The 19,283-nt window shown below is 41.4% G+C and overlaps 1 protein-coding gene across 2 annotated transcripts in view; it reads left to right on the forward strand.

The window, feature by feature from the left end:
• Positions 1-19,283, forward strand: part of ptprub (protein tyrosine phosphatase receptor type Ub) — a 487,258-nt gene that overhangs the window by 306,885 nt on the left and 161,090 nt on the right. For both annotated transcript variants that reach the window (XM_060922216.1, XM_060922217.1), the window contains exons 7-9: positions 4,640-4,933; positions 13,252-13,575; positions 15,565-15,674. In XM_060922216.1, the coding sequence (XP_060778199.1) occupies positions 4,640-4,933; positions 13,252-13,575; positions 15,565-15,674 (728 nt within the window). The remainder of the gene's footprint in view (positions 1-4,639; positions 4,934-13,251; positions 13,576-15,564; positions 15,675-19,283) is intronic.

The following is a 19,283-nucleotide window of genomic DNA, read 5'->3' on the forward strand; positions in this document are numbered from 1 at the left end:
CTCAGAAATATTGCTAAGATAAGAAATTTAATGTCACTACATGACGCGGAAAAACTAGTTCATGCTTTTGTTACCTCCAGGTTGGATTATTGTAATGCCTTACTGTCTGGATGTTCCAATAAGTGCATAAACAAGCTCCAGTTAGTTCAAAATGCAGCAGCAAGAGTCCTTACTAGAACTAGAAAATGACCACATCACCCCTGTCTTATCCACACTGCATTGGCTCCCAATCAAATTTCGTATTGATTATAAAGTACTATTATTGTCCTTTAAAGCACTGAATGGTCTTGCACCACAGTACCTGAGTGAACTTCTGCTCCTCTATGACCCGCCATGCCTACTTAGATCAAAAGGTGCAGGCTATCTGCTGGTACCTCGTATAGTGAAGGCTACATCAGGGGGCAGAGCCTTTTCTTACAAAGCTCCACAGTTATGGAACAGCTTTCCAAGTAGTGTCCGGGAATCAGACACAGTCTCAGCGTTTAAGTCTAGGCTGAAAACATATCTGTTTAGTCAAGCCTTTTGTTAATGGTGTTTATGAGGTAAAGGTGTAGATCTGGAGGGTCCTCAGACATAGAGTGTTTTGGTAAACTGGGATGTATGGATGCTGTCAGTCCCCACTCGCTTGCTCACTTGAGTTTGTTGACGGTGTAGTGGCTGGCTGCTTTATGTCCTGGGGCTCCCTCATGCCTGTGTTACCTTCTGGTTCTCCCCTTTTAGTTATGCTGTCATAGTTAGTTGCCGGAGTCCCTGCTTGTACTCAGTGCAATATGTATACTGTTCCTACTTATTCAGGTGACATTGGGCATACCTAACAACCTGTGTTTTCCCTCTCTTCTCACCCCCCCCAAATCTGTCCCTCTGAGTTACATGTCGGTCCTGGGAGATGCTGACCTCTTCTGCTCCTCGGACCTGCCTGATCCATCCTGGTGCCTTGTGTCTGGTTGGAGTCTCATCACATCGCTCCTGTGGAGGGCGGCCCCATGTGGACAGTTGGGGGTCGCGCCTGGAGGACGCTCTGGACTCTTGCAGTGGTGCTTTTGTGGCTGGGGACTGCAGTTGACTTGCTGACTTTAAGACTGCAGTTGACTTGCTGACTTTGGGACTGCGGTTGTCGTGAATGGTTTTGCGCTCGGGTTTCCGTCAGTGGGGGTTTTATAGCATCAACGAAGCTGACTTTGTTAGGACTGTTAATGTTATAGTCATGTTGTCTGTTATTGCCCAGATGGGGATGGATTCCCTTTTGAGTCTGGTTCCTCTCAAGGTTTCTTCCTCATGTCGTCTGAGGGAGTTTTTCCTTGTCACCGTCACCACAGGCGTGCTCGTTGGGGATAGTTTAGGGATAAAATTAGCTCATATTTTAAGTCGTTCAAATTCTGTAAAGCTGCTTTGCGACAATGTTTATTGTTAAAAGCGCTATACAAATAAACTTGACTTGACTTGACTTCCTTTTTGCACAATAAAGTTTTAACTGGCATTTGTGGATGTACCTCCATATTGTAGTGCTTGACAAAGGTTTGCCAAAGTAACCCTGCCATTGGTCCCTCAGTGCCATCTGAGGGATTGGAGATCAGGGGTGTTCAGCTTAGGCTTGTGCCCTTGCCCTTTACGCACTGAAATTCTTCCAGATTCCTTGAATTGTTTAATGATAATATGCACCACTGAAGGTGAAATATCCAAATCCCTTCCTATCTTTTTTTGAGGAATATTGTTTTTAAACATTTCAATAATTTTCTCACACGTTTGTTGACAAACTGGAGATTGTCAACCCATCTTTGCTCCTCAAAGACTAAGCCTTTCCTGGATACTGATTTTGTACCAAATCATGATTACAGTCACCTGTTGACATCACCTGTTTCAAGTCACATTGTTCTTTAATTGTTTTACCTCATTAATAGCCCCAAATAGCCCCAGTCCCAACTTTTTTATGGAATGTGTCGCAGGCCTGAAATGCAGGAATGGATGTATATTAACAAATGAAATGAAGTTGACCAGACAAACCATGAAATATTTTGGGTTCATTCTGTCTGCAATGAAATACAAGTCAAAGTAAATTTAGACATCACTGCTTTCTTTATTATTTGCATTTTCCATACCATACCAACTTTTTCTGATTTGGGTTGTGTGTTGTTCCTCATAAAATAATGTTATACAGAAGGTCTCTGGGGTGAAGTTTTCTGAGGAGGAAACCAAAATCCTTGTCTGCACAAACACACCATTTGCAAACAAACACCAGATCGAAGTGAATCCTGGGCTAGTTTTTATTTCAGCTTTTGATATGAGAATGATGTGAAAAAATTGACTTAATATTATTTTCAGACCAGCCTGACTGACGATAAGCTGACATTATTGCTTCTCTGCTTTTCCCTGGAGGAGTTCTACATATATCAGGAAGAGCAAACATTCTTACACTGCTAGGATAGAGGAGTGCATTGGAGAGCAATACTCTGGAACACAAAACACACCCAAGGATTAATGACAGAAACCACAGCACTGAGATCTACGCCATCATCTGAGACTTCTTTTGACCTTAATGCCTACTTGTCTCATTAATAGTTCAGTAGCTTAAATTGCTGCAATGGCCTAGTCAGATGGCAGCCTTTAAATATAAATGAAGGCCCAGACTCTCTTACATTATAAAAAAAAAAAAAGTGAAAGATTATTCTCTATGATATATGTGCAGCAGTCCCCATGGTTCCCCTGGAAAGCTGATGTGTGCAACTCTCCTTGCATGGCCTGTGTCTTTTTTTTTTTTAAAAATCTTATAATCTCTCATCTTGTTTTATTTTTAGCTGCTAATGCTGGGTTAACATGGTGTGTGAACCCATAGCCTCAGATGCTTTATGTGACTAATAGATATGCCTTCTGAATCTTGGTGGACAAATCAAAATGTTTGTATTCTTAAAAATGGTACTTTATTCAGTTAGCTTGTGTTAAGTAGACATAAATACAAATGTTAGAGATTGAATCAAAACATTGGTGATTTAATGGCAAAATTCTGCTCATTTAGGGTTGCAATTACAAAAGGACCCTAATACACAGCTTCTTAGGTTAAAGTTTTTTTCAGGTCTAGCTCCTGTTTTTCTGTCATCAGCTCTTTCTCTTTGTTGATTTCTTTGAACGTAAGTAAGTAGCTATTACATCAGTGCTGAACACATGAGATCCTGGTAATTATGAATTGATCAATATGGGATAACAATTCATAAAAAATAGACTTTCATGTCCAATTTATATGGTAAGAGCTTTAATAGTATAATCTCATCTCATCTCATTATCTCTAGCCGCTTTATCCTTCTACAGGGTCGCAGGCAAGCTGGAGCCTATCCCAGCTGACTACGGGTGAAAGGCGGGGTACACCCTGGACAAGTCGCCAGGTCATCACAGGGCTGACACATAGACACAGACAAACCATTCATACTCACATTCACACCTACGGTCAATTTAGAGCCACCAGTTAACCTAACCTGCATGTCTTTGGACTGTGGGGGAAACCGGAGCACCCGGAGGAAACCCACGCGGACACGGGGAGAACATGCAAACTCCACACAGAAAGTCCCTCGCCGGCCCCGGGGCTCGAACCCAGGACCTTCTTGCTGTGAGGCGACAGCGCTAACCACTACACCACCGTGCCGCCCCCTAATAGTATAATAGTTTGCTAATATTTATAAAAATAACATTAGCTGCATCTGTTTTACAAACTCCTGAATATTTATTGGTACATTCTATCTGAGCATTTTGATATTTAATCTACAAGTCACTGAAAGCATTGTTTTTCCAATGTCATGGTTTAATAACTCAGATAATATAGATATACCAATCCAGGATTATCCACCCAGAAGTTGTTTGTTGCTATGAAATGGCCCTACATTTTTCTATTGTAAAGTTGAAGACTTGCTGGTGATGACATTTGTAGGAGGTTTAATTTGTTGCTTATACATCAGATGTGTTTTTATGCATATGTCCTACAAATTCATTACTTTTTTAGATTTTTTTTAGACTTGAATATGTTTTCAATCATGTAATAAAATATTGAATATAGGTTTAATTTGAAGTTTTTTGCTGTCATATGAACAGAGAAATATTTAACTTGTATTTTTCTTTGGGAATGTTAACAGAACAGCTGCACAAATACAAACTTACAAATACATCCACAAGCATTTGTATACAGTCTGTATTTGTAGTTGATCAGTGCTCCAAATATTACTATCTGTATTCATATTGATATTCGAAGTGGGCATTTTCTTGGGGAAAAAAAATGTTAGTTCCCTTTTCAAAAAAAAAATAGGCCTAAACAAACTAGCAGCCTAAATTTAACCACCATAACAAAGCATTTACTAAAGATAAATGAATGAGTGCTCTAAATGTCATCTTTCTTTGTCCTACAAGCTTCATATCTGACTGCCCACTTATGCTTGCAAGACTTTTCTGTTGTAGGATCCTGATGCTCAATCTGATTTCATGTGAACATTTTTGGCAAGCTTTCTTTAAAAAAAATGTACCTCATATCGATATCTACATTTGTATCTGTTTCGGGTACATTGTCTATTGAGTCCAAATAATGAATTCATATTCAGCTACATCCCTTATATAAATACAAATTAGTCCGATAACCAACTTTCTGCATGTTTGGTTTTCACAGTGCCCCCTTCTCCCATTGCTCCGCCCCAGCTGCTGAGAGCAGGTTCCACATACTTGATCATCCAGCTCAACACCAACTCCATCTTGGGTGATGGGCCCATCATTCGCCGAGAGATCGAGTACCGAGCAAGCCATGCGCCTTGGTCTGAAATCAACGGAGTGAACATGCTCACCTACAAGCTCTGGCATCTGGATCCAGACACTGAGTACCACATTAGTGTATTGCTCACTCGGCCTGGAGAAGGTGGCACTGGACCTGCTGGACCCCCTCTTATAAGCAGAACTAAATGTGCTGGTCAGTATGTGGAGTATTTTACTTTACTCAGCTTGACTAAGTACTGAAAAGCCATGCCCACTGTGGTTTCTTACTACATTTTAGAGAGTTGAACAAGCAATTGTCAAAACCATATTTGTTTTACACATTTTCCCATCCCACAACATCTTTTTGTTCTCCCTTTTCTGATCCCAGAAAGTTATGACTAAGTAGAAAGTGCTTGTTTTCAGCTGGGGCTGAAAGGCCTTAAATGCAGTTCAGGTTGTCTGTCTCTGTCATGTTGGTCACTGGCCAGGTTGTAATGGTTTCTGTGACCTTTGCCACTTTTTCCATATAGCACTACCCTTTCCATTATTTCCCACCCCAGTCAAGCATTCCATTGTTCTCTTAAATCTGCTACCATATTGCACTCCCTTCAAGCCTGCTCCTGAACCCAGAGACATACCATTTGTCAGTGATTGAAGAGTAGAAATGAAAAAGGGGTAGTGAAGAGATGTGTGAAAATGGAAAACATGGAGGGTTTGAGAGAAGAGGTGCCCATTTTCACTTCTGGATGTCCAACACAATCTGGTGATTTCCATCTTTAATTATAATTGAATTTGTGTGTTAAATATCAGGTTTAGCCACTGTGTTACAACATTGCAATCACTGTACACGTGCACATTCATTCAGTTATCAAATCAGCTAGTCGTGTGGCAGCAGCGCAGTGCAAAACATAATGCAGATACAGTTCAAGAGCTTCAGTTAATATTTACATCAAATATCAGAATGGGGGAAAAATGTGATCTTGGTGACCCTTAAGTGTGGCATGTTTGTTGCTGATCTCTTCGGATTTGCAACCGTGGACACAGGCTCACCCAAACAGGACTGTTGCTTTTTTGCTCACCACGGTTGCAAAGATTGTTTATTTGAGTTACTATAGACACCTTGTCAGCTCAGATCAGTCTGTGGTGGGTTTCCCAAAAGCCTCTATGAGCGTCTTAATTAGGAGAGAGAGTGTTCATTGTGCTGCTCGCTTTACCATTTAACAATGATCTTTGTGTTACAATGTTTTTGTGAAACTCGACACTGGTCATTCTCCTCTGATCTCTCTCACCAACAAAGTGTTTTAGCTTGCAGACCCTCCACTCACAGGATGTTTTTTCTTTTTCACACCATTCTGTGCAAACTCTAGAAACTGTTGTGTATGACAATCTCAGGAGAGCAGCACTTTCAGAGATTCTGAACATTAACTGAAGCTCTTGACCTATATCTGCATGATTTATTTATTTATTTATTTATTTATTTTTTGCATTGCGCTGCTGCCACGTGATTTGCTGGTTAGTTCAGGCTTGTAGTACTCAAGTCCAGGACTTGGACTTGAGTCCAACTCGTGCCCTGATTTTAAAGACTTGTAACTTGACTTGGACTTGAGTACTGATGACTCGGACATGGACTCGAACTTGTGCATTAACTGCATTCAGACTCATAAATTGGAGATGAGGACTCCGTTTTTTTTCTTTATTTTTTTGTAACATGCCATAATAATTTGACATAAGATATTTATATCTACCTTAATTTTTATACTAATTTTGTGCAAAAGAATGCACATTTACCTGTTCATGCATCATGTTCTGGAACAAACTAACATTAATGGCGCTAAAATGCCTGGAGAGAATACCCCTAGGATTGTCCGCTTTGCTTATACAGACTTCTTGTGCAGTGGGAAAAAATGCACTGCTATGTGTTCCATATGTAGAAGAACTATTGAGGAGATGACGGGGACAACCTCGAACTTCAGTCGTCATTTGGCAAGACTCCACCCAGAGAAGTAAGTGACACGCTATGTTCATTGCTCTGTTGATAGCGGGGCTTGCTGAGCGATGAACAAGCTTTTTATCTGTAGCCTGTTAACTAAAATGGAGCAGTCAAGCAGTAATGTTAGTCCAGCACAGTAGCAGAGATGGTTTCACATACCGTAAAGGCAGCAACAGCCACCGTCAAATGGTGTGGTTGGAGTCTTGTTCTTGAACTCAGCTTGGATCAATGGTGGACTCGACTCGGACTCGACTCAAAATTTTCCTTAATGACTTGGACTTGACTCAGACTTGGACACTGGGGACTTGAGACTGGACTTGGACTCGAGGTTTAGTGACTTGACTACAGCACTGGGTTAGTTAAAGGCATGAATGTTCGTGTGTACATGTGTTCCTCATGAAGGGGGCAGTGAGTGCATATTTCAGTACAACTGATTAGAAAGATAATCAATTGAAAGATATTTACCTGAAAATCGTCCACCTGAAGATGGTGATCTGGAGTGGTCTCTTCAAACGTGTGCACGTGTGTGTGCGCATGTACGGTATGTGTGAAAGATAACCATGCCAGTGAACAAACATAGAAAAAAAATGTACTGGTTGAACCTGTCATGAGGATACTGCACAGCACTTGCACTGAGCATATCACAAAAAACAACACCACATGTCTAAGGATAGCTTACATAGCTAAAAATCCGAGAACATTGCATTGTTCTCAGATGCTTCTCCATGAGGACATGCCAGGCAGCCAACAATAACTGCTGTTCAACCAGTGAATGCTGGGAATGGGACTGAATGAACTTCTATTTTGGAAAAAAGGAATTGCACACACAACAGAAATGACATAAATAATTGTGCATCCATAGTCAACCCTTTGTGCACACTCAGGTATTCTGGCCAAGTGTAAAAATTTATTTTGAGTCTCAAACCAGTGGAAGGAAGGAAAATAGCCTGTGAAGGAGAAAGAAAACCAGTTATAGTGCATTCATTTTTGCTTTTACATCAAACTGTAATTGAATCTCTTTTGGAAATGGCATTTCTGTGTGACATCCATAGTGGTGCCTGGCTGCACATGAATATTGGTATTGTTATAGCTGCTGTCATATTTGCTCAACTGTTGAAGGCATAATTTAGTTTCAATATAGGCACATCATTGCTAGTGAAATTAAGCTTTCCATAGGTCTATGCATTCTCGCCTGTTCCTCTTCGTCAGTCTTGTGAAAGCGAGTGGAGGATATAATTGACTGCAGGACTGAAGAGTGCAATTGGGAACACTGCAGTAACTGAGCACATGAGGCTTTGATTTGTTTGGCATACCACGAATGTACACACACACACACACATACACACACACAAACAATGGAGTCTCATATGAGGATACTCAATGTCCAGATTAGCTCCAAAATGAAAGTGGACTCAAGAGGTCTTGAGCTGAAACAGACACAGTTTGGGCAGTCTTTTTATAATAACAACATAGTGCATGCTAAAGGGCGGCTGCCAACACATTCAGAATGATAGTAATTCACTATTCTTAAATCATAACCCAATACTCAAATTATACAATTTCTAGTCACCTGATGAATTTCCAGTTTGGTCATGGTATTCACTGTATTTAAAGGTAGACTGCCTTTCATATTTTTCAAGTTTAGATCATAAAAAGAATTTTCCCTGACACCCAATTATTTTTGTTTAGTGGACTGAAAGCTACTGACTTCCAATTATTATTATTATTATTATTATTATTATTATTATTATTTTAAATAGAACAATTAATGAATTGTTCTAAATTCTCCGCTATTTTTTTCTTGCTTCACCATGACCCAATTCAAGATACTACATCATGCATGACGTGGTGGGCTTTCCCCATTCATGCAAGACATTGTGGCACAGGCGATTGCTCTAAGACAACGAGGGAGGCTCAGCCTCCTCTAAAAATGACGAACATCGTGTAGGATGAATTGCGCTAGGCTTATGTTATAGCCGACCTTATAACATTGCTATTTCAGATCCAGAATCATAGAAATATATGTGCTCAACCCAACTACAGTGCGAAATCATTCCGTTATAACTTTCCCCAATTCGCCTAATGTGTGCGTGAGTTTTTCCCCCTCGTGACAGTGCGATGCAGCCCAGCCTCAGTGCACTTCAATGGCACTTGGGAGCTATGCGCTTTCAATCTCAAAATGCAAGATGATTATTGGACAAATACTGCGAAAACGCCCGCCCACGGACTCCCACGGACTCCGAGCCTCACAGTGGGAGGGACATGGCAAAGCTTTCCGCGAGGAGACTGGTGATTGGTGAAAGCGGCCGGATATTTTCTTTGATTGACAGCTTGTTTCAAATATAGACAGGCAGCGGTGAATCTCAGTTCAGTCCCATGCGGATCGCAAGTGCTGTGGTGTATTGTAAGAGATCAGCTTACATTTCGATTTCATTCATTACATACGGTTTCTACCAGCTTTTTTAGTTTGTATATATTTTCATTGTAAATAAAGTGTAAATATAGTGTTGTCAAGTTTGCTATCTTAGTTCCAGAAATTTTGTTTATTTGAGTGACTGAACTTGAACTTGAGGGGGCTAGTCAGCTAGCAAGAAAGCTGTGCACGGATGCCAAGCATTGCTGATTTAATTTTGGCGAAGCCATTTGCCAGTCTTCCTTTCGAGGAAAAAATTAAAATTAAAGAGCAGGGTAGACCAACGCCTCAAATTGACTTGGTGAAAAAGGTAGGGAATAATACTTGTTCCTTTCAGCTCTCCTGCTATGAGAAAGTGAATTGGCTAACAGCAAGTGACCCACATCAACAACAGTAAATAGGCTACTTTAGTAATATGTCATGGATGGACCAAAAATATAGAATCTATTTAAAATGTTTATGCTGAGTATATTATATTGGAATATATATTTCTCTGGATATGAATTAAACACAGCTACAATTTGGAAAACATTTTTAAACAAAAACACAGCCGAGAACATTTCACACTACAGACCTGGATTAAAACTGAAGGGTTATCAAAATTGTCAATAAAACATTTCTCAGTCAAAATAAGTAAAATATAGGGAAAGTGTCATTGAATGAAATGTGTGGCACCCAGCTCTATGTTTGGCTCCCCAAGGTCAGTGCTTGTGTCTATTCCAGAACACTCTGCTGTTACTGCTGAGGTTCCTGACAAAGAGCTGCTTTCAATAATGATCAATTTTTAAACAACATGCCACAATTTTAAAATATAAAATGTTAAAATATACCCCCCCCCAACACCACCATCATGTATATTGGACAGTAGGCTAATGGGCCAAAAGAACCTGTTATTTCACAGTTTGTGACCCTGCCAACAATCAGCCAGATCAGAGGCAAGAGTATGGGCAAAATTGATGTGTTTTTTCTTTTAAAATCTGGAAATATCGTAATCGACCAGCCTCCCCTGTTTGAAAGACTACCAGCCGCCACTGCATTGTGGGATACAAATGTCAAACAGGAGAGAAAAATGGAGGATGCGAATGAAACATGAAAGACCAACTACAGTAATGGAAAGCAAGAAGAAAAGATGTTATGTTGCGAAGGAAAGGAAATGCAGGACCAAACTAATAAATATCGGCGGTCAGCGAGCACCTCAGTGTGATCAGCTGTTCGTTTAGCGACAGAATGATGTAACTGTCAGTGCACGGTCAAGGTAAACCTGTAGATGGCAGTAATGCAACACTGGATGCCAGATGCCGTAAAACCCAAAAGAAGAAGGAAAAGAAGAAGCAGGTAAACCTGCGCATGCGCACACCAGACTTCCTCTGTCTGCTTGACTGCGCGAAGCGAGCGATTTCATGCACATTATTTGCTCGGGAATCCCCTCAAATTAAATAACTTCCCAGCCACAGAATGGCCGTTTTTTTTTTTTAGATATTGCAGAAATAAACATATTTCACAATGATTTTATGAAATCACAGCTTTTATGAAATCAAAAGGCCATCTAGCTTTAAGTAATTGGTGATTTGATACCATTATCAGAATTAAATATTTGAAGCCAAAAATCTCTAAATGAGGTGCTTCACACAAACACTATACACCATGAGAAAAAGTACTCAATCAAACTGAATTCATTTTTACAGTCAGAGTGGCAATGCTTCACTCTACCTGCACATCCAATTACTGTACCTACTCCTGGCACATTCTCGGTTCTTAACTAGAATGTGTCTGAATAACATAAAACAGACTGTAAAGGTCTGCGGATCTGTGTATTAGAGTATTCTGAGCATCCTTACTCAGTGCGGCCCGTAGCTGGATACTCTTTCTTGAGACATTTCACCTCTGACTCATCTGTATTTTTAAACCAAATGAGCCCTGACTTCTTCACATTGGAAAGTTTAATCACTTTCTTCAGCTCCTCTCAGTCTGCTCGAAATGGCCTCCCGTACTGAATCTACACAGGGACATTGTTAGCTCATGTCCAGCCTCACTGCTGACACTAATCTCATTGGAATTGTGTGAAATGTTTCCTGCTGGCATCCAAAGACAGCCTATTAGTTTGTTTCATTGTGTAGCTAGGAATATGAACGTTCAGTTAAGATGGTCTGTCTTCTCAAAGTGGCTTGTTAACAATTTTTACTGCCAGCTTTACGGATGCTCCTGAGACCCTGAAACGAATCATCCCCCTAAAACAAGGGAAAAAAGAGTGAAGTGATGACATGAGTGGCTTGTTTCTGGCTGGTTCCTAACTCTCCCTGGTGGGAAGCTCACAGCAGTGACAGAAGGGAGGAAAGAAAGATTCCCTTCACAGATGGACCTCCTGCCGTGAATGCTGGGTCACTGAAGACCTCAGATCAAACAGAAAATGCTGCATCTTTGCTCCGTAGCACAGCATTACTGTGTTACATTGTGATTGTTCAGCATCACACTGAACGAAGACAAAAACTCCATGTGCTCTTTCATCATATAAATGGCATTTTCACAGGATAATATATGATTACAACTGAGTGTTTTCACCCGATCTTCTCAGATAGTCTTCTTCTCATTTTTTTTTTTTGTGTGTGTGTGTGTGAAAGCAGCACTGTTAGCTGGTTAGCTGTGCCTTAGTTTTATCTTTTATCCTTTCATGATTACAATTCTGTATCGCAGTCACTACTTACAATCTCACACAGCGATAGCTATATCCTCAATTACATCTTGCAGTGCACCATCTGATTAGAAACTCACCAAGCTTCCCCATGTAACAATATTACCCAGAGTAATAAGGGGGTGACTCATTCATTTGGAGTCTCAGCTGCCCCAGGGCTATCAGTATGTTGCTCAAGGCCCTTGGCTACCCCTACTGTGTTCTGTCCCATTTCAGAGTGATACCAAGGAGTGGATCCCTACAGCACAAGCTGGCAGGATGACAAAGCCTCTAAACTAGGTTAAGGGAAGTGGAGTAACACAATAGTGTAATTTGAAACCTTGAGTGAGCACTTTGTGAGGTTGCATTTTCAAGCAAAAAAGAGCCAAGAGTAACTGATGTGCTTGCTTTAAACTAATGGTCAATATCCAAATTAAAACAATCAACACTATTTGCTTGTATTTGCTCCTTTTATTGTTGTATTTTCTTTGATTGTATTTTTTTCAATCATGTTTTAGCTCTGATTTGCTCAAGGCTCACAAAAGAAGGAAGAGAATGTAATGAAGTCAGTACAAAGCAATTCAATTGAACCTCTGGGAAAATGCGGGACAGTCAAAGCCTAACTAATGGAGCCAAAATGATTGAGACCTGTAATACATAAAAAAGAAAAATAATAATACCTCAGGCAGTAACCTTACAAAAGTAGTGCATCCATGCTTTCTCCTCTGCAACTGCTTCCCTCTCATAGCTATAGTTGCTGGCTCATTTTCATTAAAAGCACAAAGGAATACAATCCATTATGCGGAATATTGTTTGACAGAATGCATTGATTGTGTTAATATTGGAGCGAGACAAATGCATTCATTGATGGTGTGCAGTGTAGCTTTTGCTTTTTTTCTTCAGGAATGTTGCAGGATCTATAGGACTCTCTCTCTCTCTCTGTCTCCTCACCCACTGCTAAAGACCAGTCAAAAAAGTAACTGTTCCTGTTGTTGAAGTCAAATGAGGGCAGCATTAACCTGGCAGAAGCTGTGTATAAGCAGTGCCATTCTAAAAATAAGTGGCTGGTCAGAATGACCCAGCAGTAGCAGTAACTGGCCAAATTGGACGTCATAAGAAGGGGGGTTAATTTTTGTTGCTGCATAGAAAAAAACAAAAAAAAGCAAAACTGGGGCACTTCATTCTCACTGTGACATGGAAGGCAGGAAACAATGAGTGAGAGAGACTAAAAGAGACAGCCTGTCTTATTACAATAAGTTACAAACTTGGTACAGTAACAGGAAAGCAGTTCTGGCCATAGCAGTGCCCCCTAAAGGTGATGCACAAGCTACCACATGATGCTTATGGATAGATTCTCTGTAAATTTGTGGTAATTTGAGATGACAGTAGTAGCTCAAAGACATTGTGCAAACTGGAAATTCTAAGTGTTTACCTTTTTTCCTCTTTATGTCTCCTTCTCAGAACCCATGCGAGCACTGCGTGACCTAAGGGCTTCAGAGATTCAAGCTCGGCAGCTCACCCTCCAGTGGGAACCTCTGGCCTTTAACCTCACACGCTGCCACACCTATTCTGTCTCACTGTGCTACCGCTATGCCGTAGCAGGAGGCACTGGTGGTGCTGGGCACAACACCACCATCAGAGAGTGCCTAGCAGTGGAGCAGAACACCTCACACTTCACCCTCCGAGACCTGCCACCCTACCACATCATCCATGTCCGTCTTGCCCTCACCAACACTGAAGGCAAGAAGGAGGGGAAAGAGGTCATGTTCCAGACAGAGGAGGATAGTGAGTAATGCTGCTCTCATTAGTAGTAGAACTGATTGGCTAGGCATTGGATTAATTACACATGCATACTGTAACCATAGCACACAGTTCAGTTAAAGTTTCCAGTGGTTTTGGCTAGCTAATTTTCAGCAGAAGAGATGGGCTGGCAGTCTGACTTGTCTCCATTCATCTCTGGATGTGTGTCGAGAGAAACGTCTGAGTAAAAACAATTCTCTCTGAACCAGTCAGCATAAAAAACAGTGGGATATTAATTATACTTGCAAGGCACACAGGGGAGGTGGAAGGGAGCAACTTTGTGCTTATCCATGCATTATGACTGGGCACAGCAGCACTCAGAGACTGGGACAAAGGACAATCAATTTTCCCATGAGGGGGAAAAAAATGGGGGGAAAAACCCCAACACATTTAGTGTTTGTGTGTATGTGTTGCATTGTATCTTTGTATGTGTGTATGTGAAAGTGAGGTAGAGACTTCAGTTATTAACACTCAGAAAGGCCTCAATCAGCAGTTCTTCTTTATATCCTGTCTCATCAAAAAGTGATGGATTCAGTCCATATAAGTGAGTGGGTCAGTTGTTTTTTTACCACCCCAATATTCTCTCTCTCTCTCTCTCTCTCTCTCTCTCTCTCTCTCTCTCGTGCATTCAATTTGCTCAGTGTTAATGAGTTCACGCTAATACTGATAGACTCAGTAAAGAGCCTTATTGTCAGCTATAAATGTTGCATTGTGTGTCAGTCATGCCAGCTTTTTGTTGCCATTTGTGGCAGCTCTGTATAGATAAGTGGCACATTGCCTCATGTCTCTGAAGCATAATTGCTTCCATTCACTCTACACTGGCCTTGCCCAGTATCAGGTTTTCCTTTTTCTGGCTCACTTGTTTATCTGAGGATAAAGACACATTGTCTCAGTCACTTCTTTTATGTAGATACAAATTGTGTATCTGTTCTAATTTGCTGTGTCTGATGATGTCTTGTAGTCTCTAGTAATCTGTGAGTGTAATAATGAGAGAATTCACACCACACAGGATTAAAAGCCTCTCCTTTCTGTCAAGGTCTGGCACTCTTCATTGATTTACACATTGCTTTCCTGCTTTCTGGTTGACCCATGCTCTTCTTACAAAGCTGAATGCCTTTTATTGCTAAGACTGTGACAAATCACTATCATGGCAATTAACTGTCAGCCAAGAAATGAGTTTTGACCCTGCTCTGCTAGACCAGGGGGGAAACAACTAAAATGGCAGACAACAATAGTTAGCTTTTAATGCTTAACCATAAACAATATTAATGACTATAAATAAGACAATTTGAAGTGGTTATTTTTGTTATGTACTGTAGTGGTGTTTCATGTTGCCACTTTGACACATGGGGAATAAATGCACATTCCTTTTGGTCCAGTTCTCTTTCAACATTCTGTTCACATCCTGTCCTCATTCTTTATTGATGTTTTCTTTGAAAAAGTTATCAGTTTGCTAATCAGACCAGAGAGGGCAAATACAATGAAAAATATATGAAAGTCTGTGAAAACTCTCCTAACTAATGTAATGACTCTCCTGCATTTATGTTTTCTGGTCCAATGAGCTACCTTCAGCAAAATAATTCATATTAATGCATGTGATTGGCTAAGGCATAACAGAGGATTTGCTACAGAAGCCACACTGGTTCATGTTTCAAAAATTAGAGTAGTTGAGCTACACCCATTTTTTAAACATTTATCTACTTTGCCAAGTATTTTTTCAAGTGCTTGGTTCAGTCTACTGAAATACTTTGCTGGGTCCACATCTGGAATGTCATCCACCAGTTGAAGACCCCTGGGTTATCGTCACTCCAGATGGACTCAAATAAGCACTGTAAGAGTATAGGTGTTTGCTGTGTTAATTACTGTATATTGAGCTTGACACCTCTCTCTCTGTCTCTCTCTCTCACACACACACACACACACACACACACACACACACACACACACACACACACACACACAAATATTCCATAGTTCCTGGAGGAATCGCCCCAGAGTCTCTGACCTTCACCCCATTGGACGACATGGTCTTTCTAAAGTGGGAGGAGCCAGTGGAGCCCAATGGCATCATTACTCAGTATGAGGTATTTATGCCCCATATTCTTATTATCTAGGAACATGTCATGAACCTTTTACTATAAGTGTGAAATAGAGTGTCTGACAATACTGACTTACACTCTCTGTTGTGTAGTAATTCAGAGTCCTTGACTGTTTTGTAGCTTTAAATGAATAGCACTCATTTCTGAACTTTTTCTTTAGCTCCATGATTAACTGGCTGCAGGACAATGCTTTTGGAATGAAAGAGAAAAGTTGATTACTCAGATAATTCCCTCATTTCTATAAGAAAATTATTCATTATTCTCAGGATGCATAGATACTTTTTCCCCCATTTTCTTAATACAAGCTCGAACTATTGACTAGTACGTGAGGCCTCATTTATCAACTACAAATACACACAGTTTTACATATAAACCATGCATATTTCTGTACATATGCATGCATTCAGGACATATGCTGTACATTTTTTTTTTTTTAATTGTAAAGCGACCTTGGGTATGAGAAAGGCGCTATATAAATTCAACTGATGATGATGATTCTTAACAATTAGTTTTCTTTTGTTTCAGACATGTAAAAGCTTTTTACCTTTACCTGACATGTTTCGACGGTGTAACTTCCGTCTTCATCAGAGGGTCACCCGGATGTTGGTGTGTGACGTGCCTTTATAATCAGCTGTTGTTATGGAGGTGTGACCTCCCTGTCAATATTGAAAAAACACAACATACAAACACCCGTGAAACCACACACCAAACTACGACAGCTACTAGTTCACCCTAAGGACAAAATCGACCAACACAGTAAATGTAATGTCATATATGAAATACCATGCCTGTCATGCAATAAAACCTACATTGGGGAGACAGGAAGGAGTTTTAGTACACGAAAAAAGGAACATAAAAAGGAATGTGAAAAAGAAACAGAACAGAGACAAACAAGAGCAATAAAAGAAAAAGCTATGCAAGAGAACCTGAAATCAGCAATAACGAACCACTGCAGAAGGGAAAATCATATAATGGACTGGGACAATGCTCAGATCATACAGCAAGAGAACAACAGATACCACCGTTGGATCAAGGAGTCAATAGAAATCAGAAAGCGTAGCCCAAGAACAATAAACAGGGATGAGGGGGCATATATGCTGTCCCACACCTGGAGCGCCGTCCTGAGGGGGCAACACTGACAGCGGGAGGTGTGACCGACCTGTCAATATTGACAGGGAGGTCACACCTCCATAACATCAGCTGATTATAAAGGCACGTCACACACCAACATCCGGGTGACCCTGTGATGAAGACGGAAGTTACACCGTCGAAACATGTCAGGTAAAGGTAAAAAGCTTTTACATGTCTGAAACAAAAGAAAACTAATTATTTTGATTTAAGAAGAAGACATAATGAACGTAATATATTTATTGATGATGATTCTTATTATTATTATATGCATCTATGAGGATTTTCATATATTTTTGCACACTCCTGATTATGTGTATGCAAAAAGTGGTAGAAAAGTGTAATAGCAGGTGCACTGACTATGTAGAGCTTCTATATCACATGTTGTCTATTATGTCAGCATGATGATGTTCGTCCTTCGGAGTCGAAGATGACCATGACTTCAATTTGGTGGGTGGAGGTTGTGGGTCCGGAGGTGACTGATGAGGCCAGTCTAGGCTTTGAAGGTACGCCTACATGTCGGGCACATGTGGGTAGGTGCTGTAGTGGGAGTGTCGATAGTTCAAGCTTTCCACACAGCTTGTTTCTTCTGGGCCTCGGCGATGCGTTTCATCTCTGCTGCATGTGCGCTACTGGTGAACTTGCTCACCATACTGGATGATCCTGAGCAAGCGACTCTCAGGAGTTGAGATTGATTTCTAGGGTTTTGAGGGACACTTTGAGATTGTCCTTGAAGCATTTCTTCTGCCTCCCAGATGAGTGCTTGCCTTAGCACAGCTCTCAATACAACAGCTGTTTGGGCAGTCGACTGTCTGGCATTCTGACACCATGGCCAGCCCATTTGGCTTGGGCTTTCTGCAGAAGAGCGTTGATGCTGGGAAGTCCAGCCCATTTTAGGACCTCCGTTTCCAGGATTTTGTCCTGCCACTTAATATGGAAGAGTTTGCAGAGGCAGGTCAATTGGAAGTGATTGAGCTGCTTAGTGTATCTGCTGTAGACTGTCCAGGTCTCACAGGCATAAAGTAGGGTGATAAGTATCACAGCATGGTAAACCTTCATCTTAGTGGTAAGGCTAAGCCTTCTCCATTCCCAGACATTCTCACAAAGTCTCCCGAAAGTAGCGCTGGCCTTTGCAATCCTGTTGTTCACCTTGACATCTATGCTCACTGCTCGGGAGAGGGTGCTGCCCAGGTAAACGAATTTGTCGACTGCCTTAATGTTCTGCCCATTTACTGTAATATGTGGTTCTTGGTAAGGCCTTCCAGGCACAGGCTGGTACATTACCTCAGTCTTTTGGGTGCTGATGCTGAGACCGAAGTTGCCGCAGGCTTGTGAAAAACAGTCAGTTTTGTGCTGCATCTTCTGCTCTGTACAGGCATTGAGGGTACAGTCATCAATGAACAGAAAGTCTTGGATGACAGTCTCCTTCACCTTGGTGACAGCCTTCAGGCGCCTGAGGTTGAACAGACCATTGTCAGTCCTGTATCTGAAGCGTATCCCATCCTAATGATCTTGGAAGGCATCTGTCAGTGTGGCTGAGAAGACCATGCTAAAGGGTGTAGGGGCAAGAACGCAGCCCTGCTTCATGCCATTTGTTACTGGAATTGCCTCCAACTCATCTCCATTATCCAGTACTTTGACCATCATGCCATCATGGAACTGCCGCACTATCATGATGAAATTTCTGGGACAGCCAAACTTCTCTGCTATCATCCGTAGGCCTTCTCTACTGACTGTGTCGATGGCTTTTGTCAGGTCAACAAAGATCACGAATAAGTCACTGTGTTGCTCTTGGCACTTTTCCTGGAGCTGGCATGGAGCAAATATCATGCCCACATTTCCCCATTCACCACAGAAGCCGCAATGGCTTTCAGGGAGGAGGGCCTGCTTGAGGTGTTGGAGAAAGCGATTGAGCATGACACAAGCTAGGATCTTTCCCACTATGGACAGGAGGGAGATGCCATGGTGGTTATTGCACGACTGGCGGTCTCCTTTCCCCTTGTAGATGTGGACTATATTAGCATCCTTAAGCTGTTGTGGGACCTGTCCTGCATTCCACATGGACTGAAAGAGATCAGTCAGTTTCTGCATTATAGCTGGGCCTCTTGTTTTGTAAACTTCAGCAGGGATAGCATCTGATCCTGGCACTTTGCCACAGGAGAGCTGCTTGATGGCCTTTCTGACTTCATCTTCTGTGGGGAGGTTGTCAAGGTTCATGTTGATTTCCACCTGTGGTAAGTGTGCAATGGCCTCATTCTTGATGTCAGTAGGATCGTTGAGGATGTGGTTGAAATGTTCAGCCCATTGCTCCAAGATCTGCGTCTTCTCTGTCAGTTGCTGGGTCCCATCTGCACTGAGGAGGCAGGAAGATCCAGACAGCTGGGGGCCATAGATACCCCTCAGGGCATCATAGAATCACCTGCTGTCATGGCCATCTACATAGCCCTGGACCTCGTCGGGCCCCAC

Source organism: Neoarius graeffei, chromosome 5 (assembly GCF_027579695.1).
Source record: "Neoarius graeffei isolate fNeoGra1 chromosome 5, fNeoGra1.pri, whole genome shotgun sequence".
Taxonomy (NCBI): domain Eukaryota; kingdom Metazoa; phylum Chordata; class Actinopteri; order Siluriformes; family Ariidae; genus Neoarius; species Neoarius graeffei.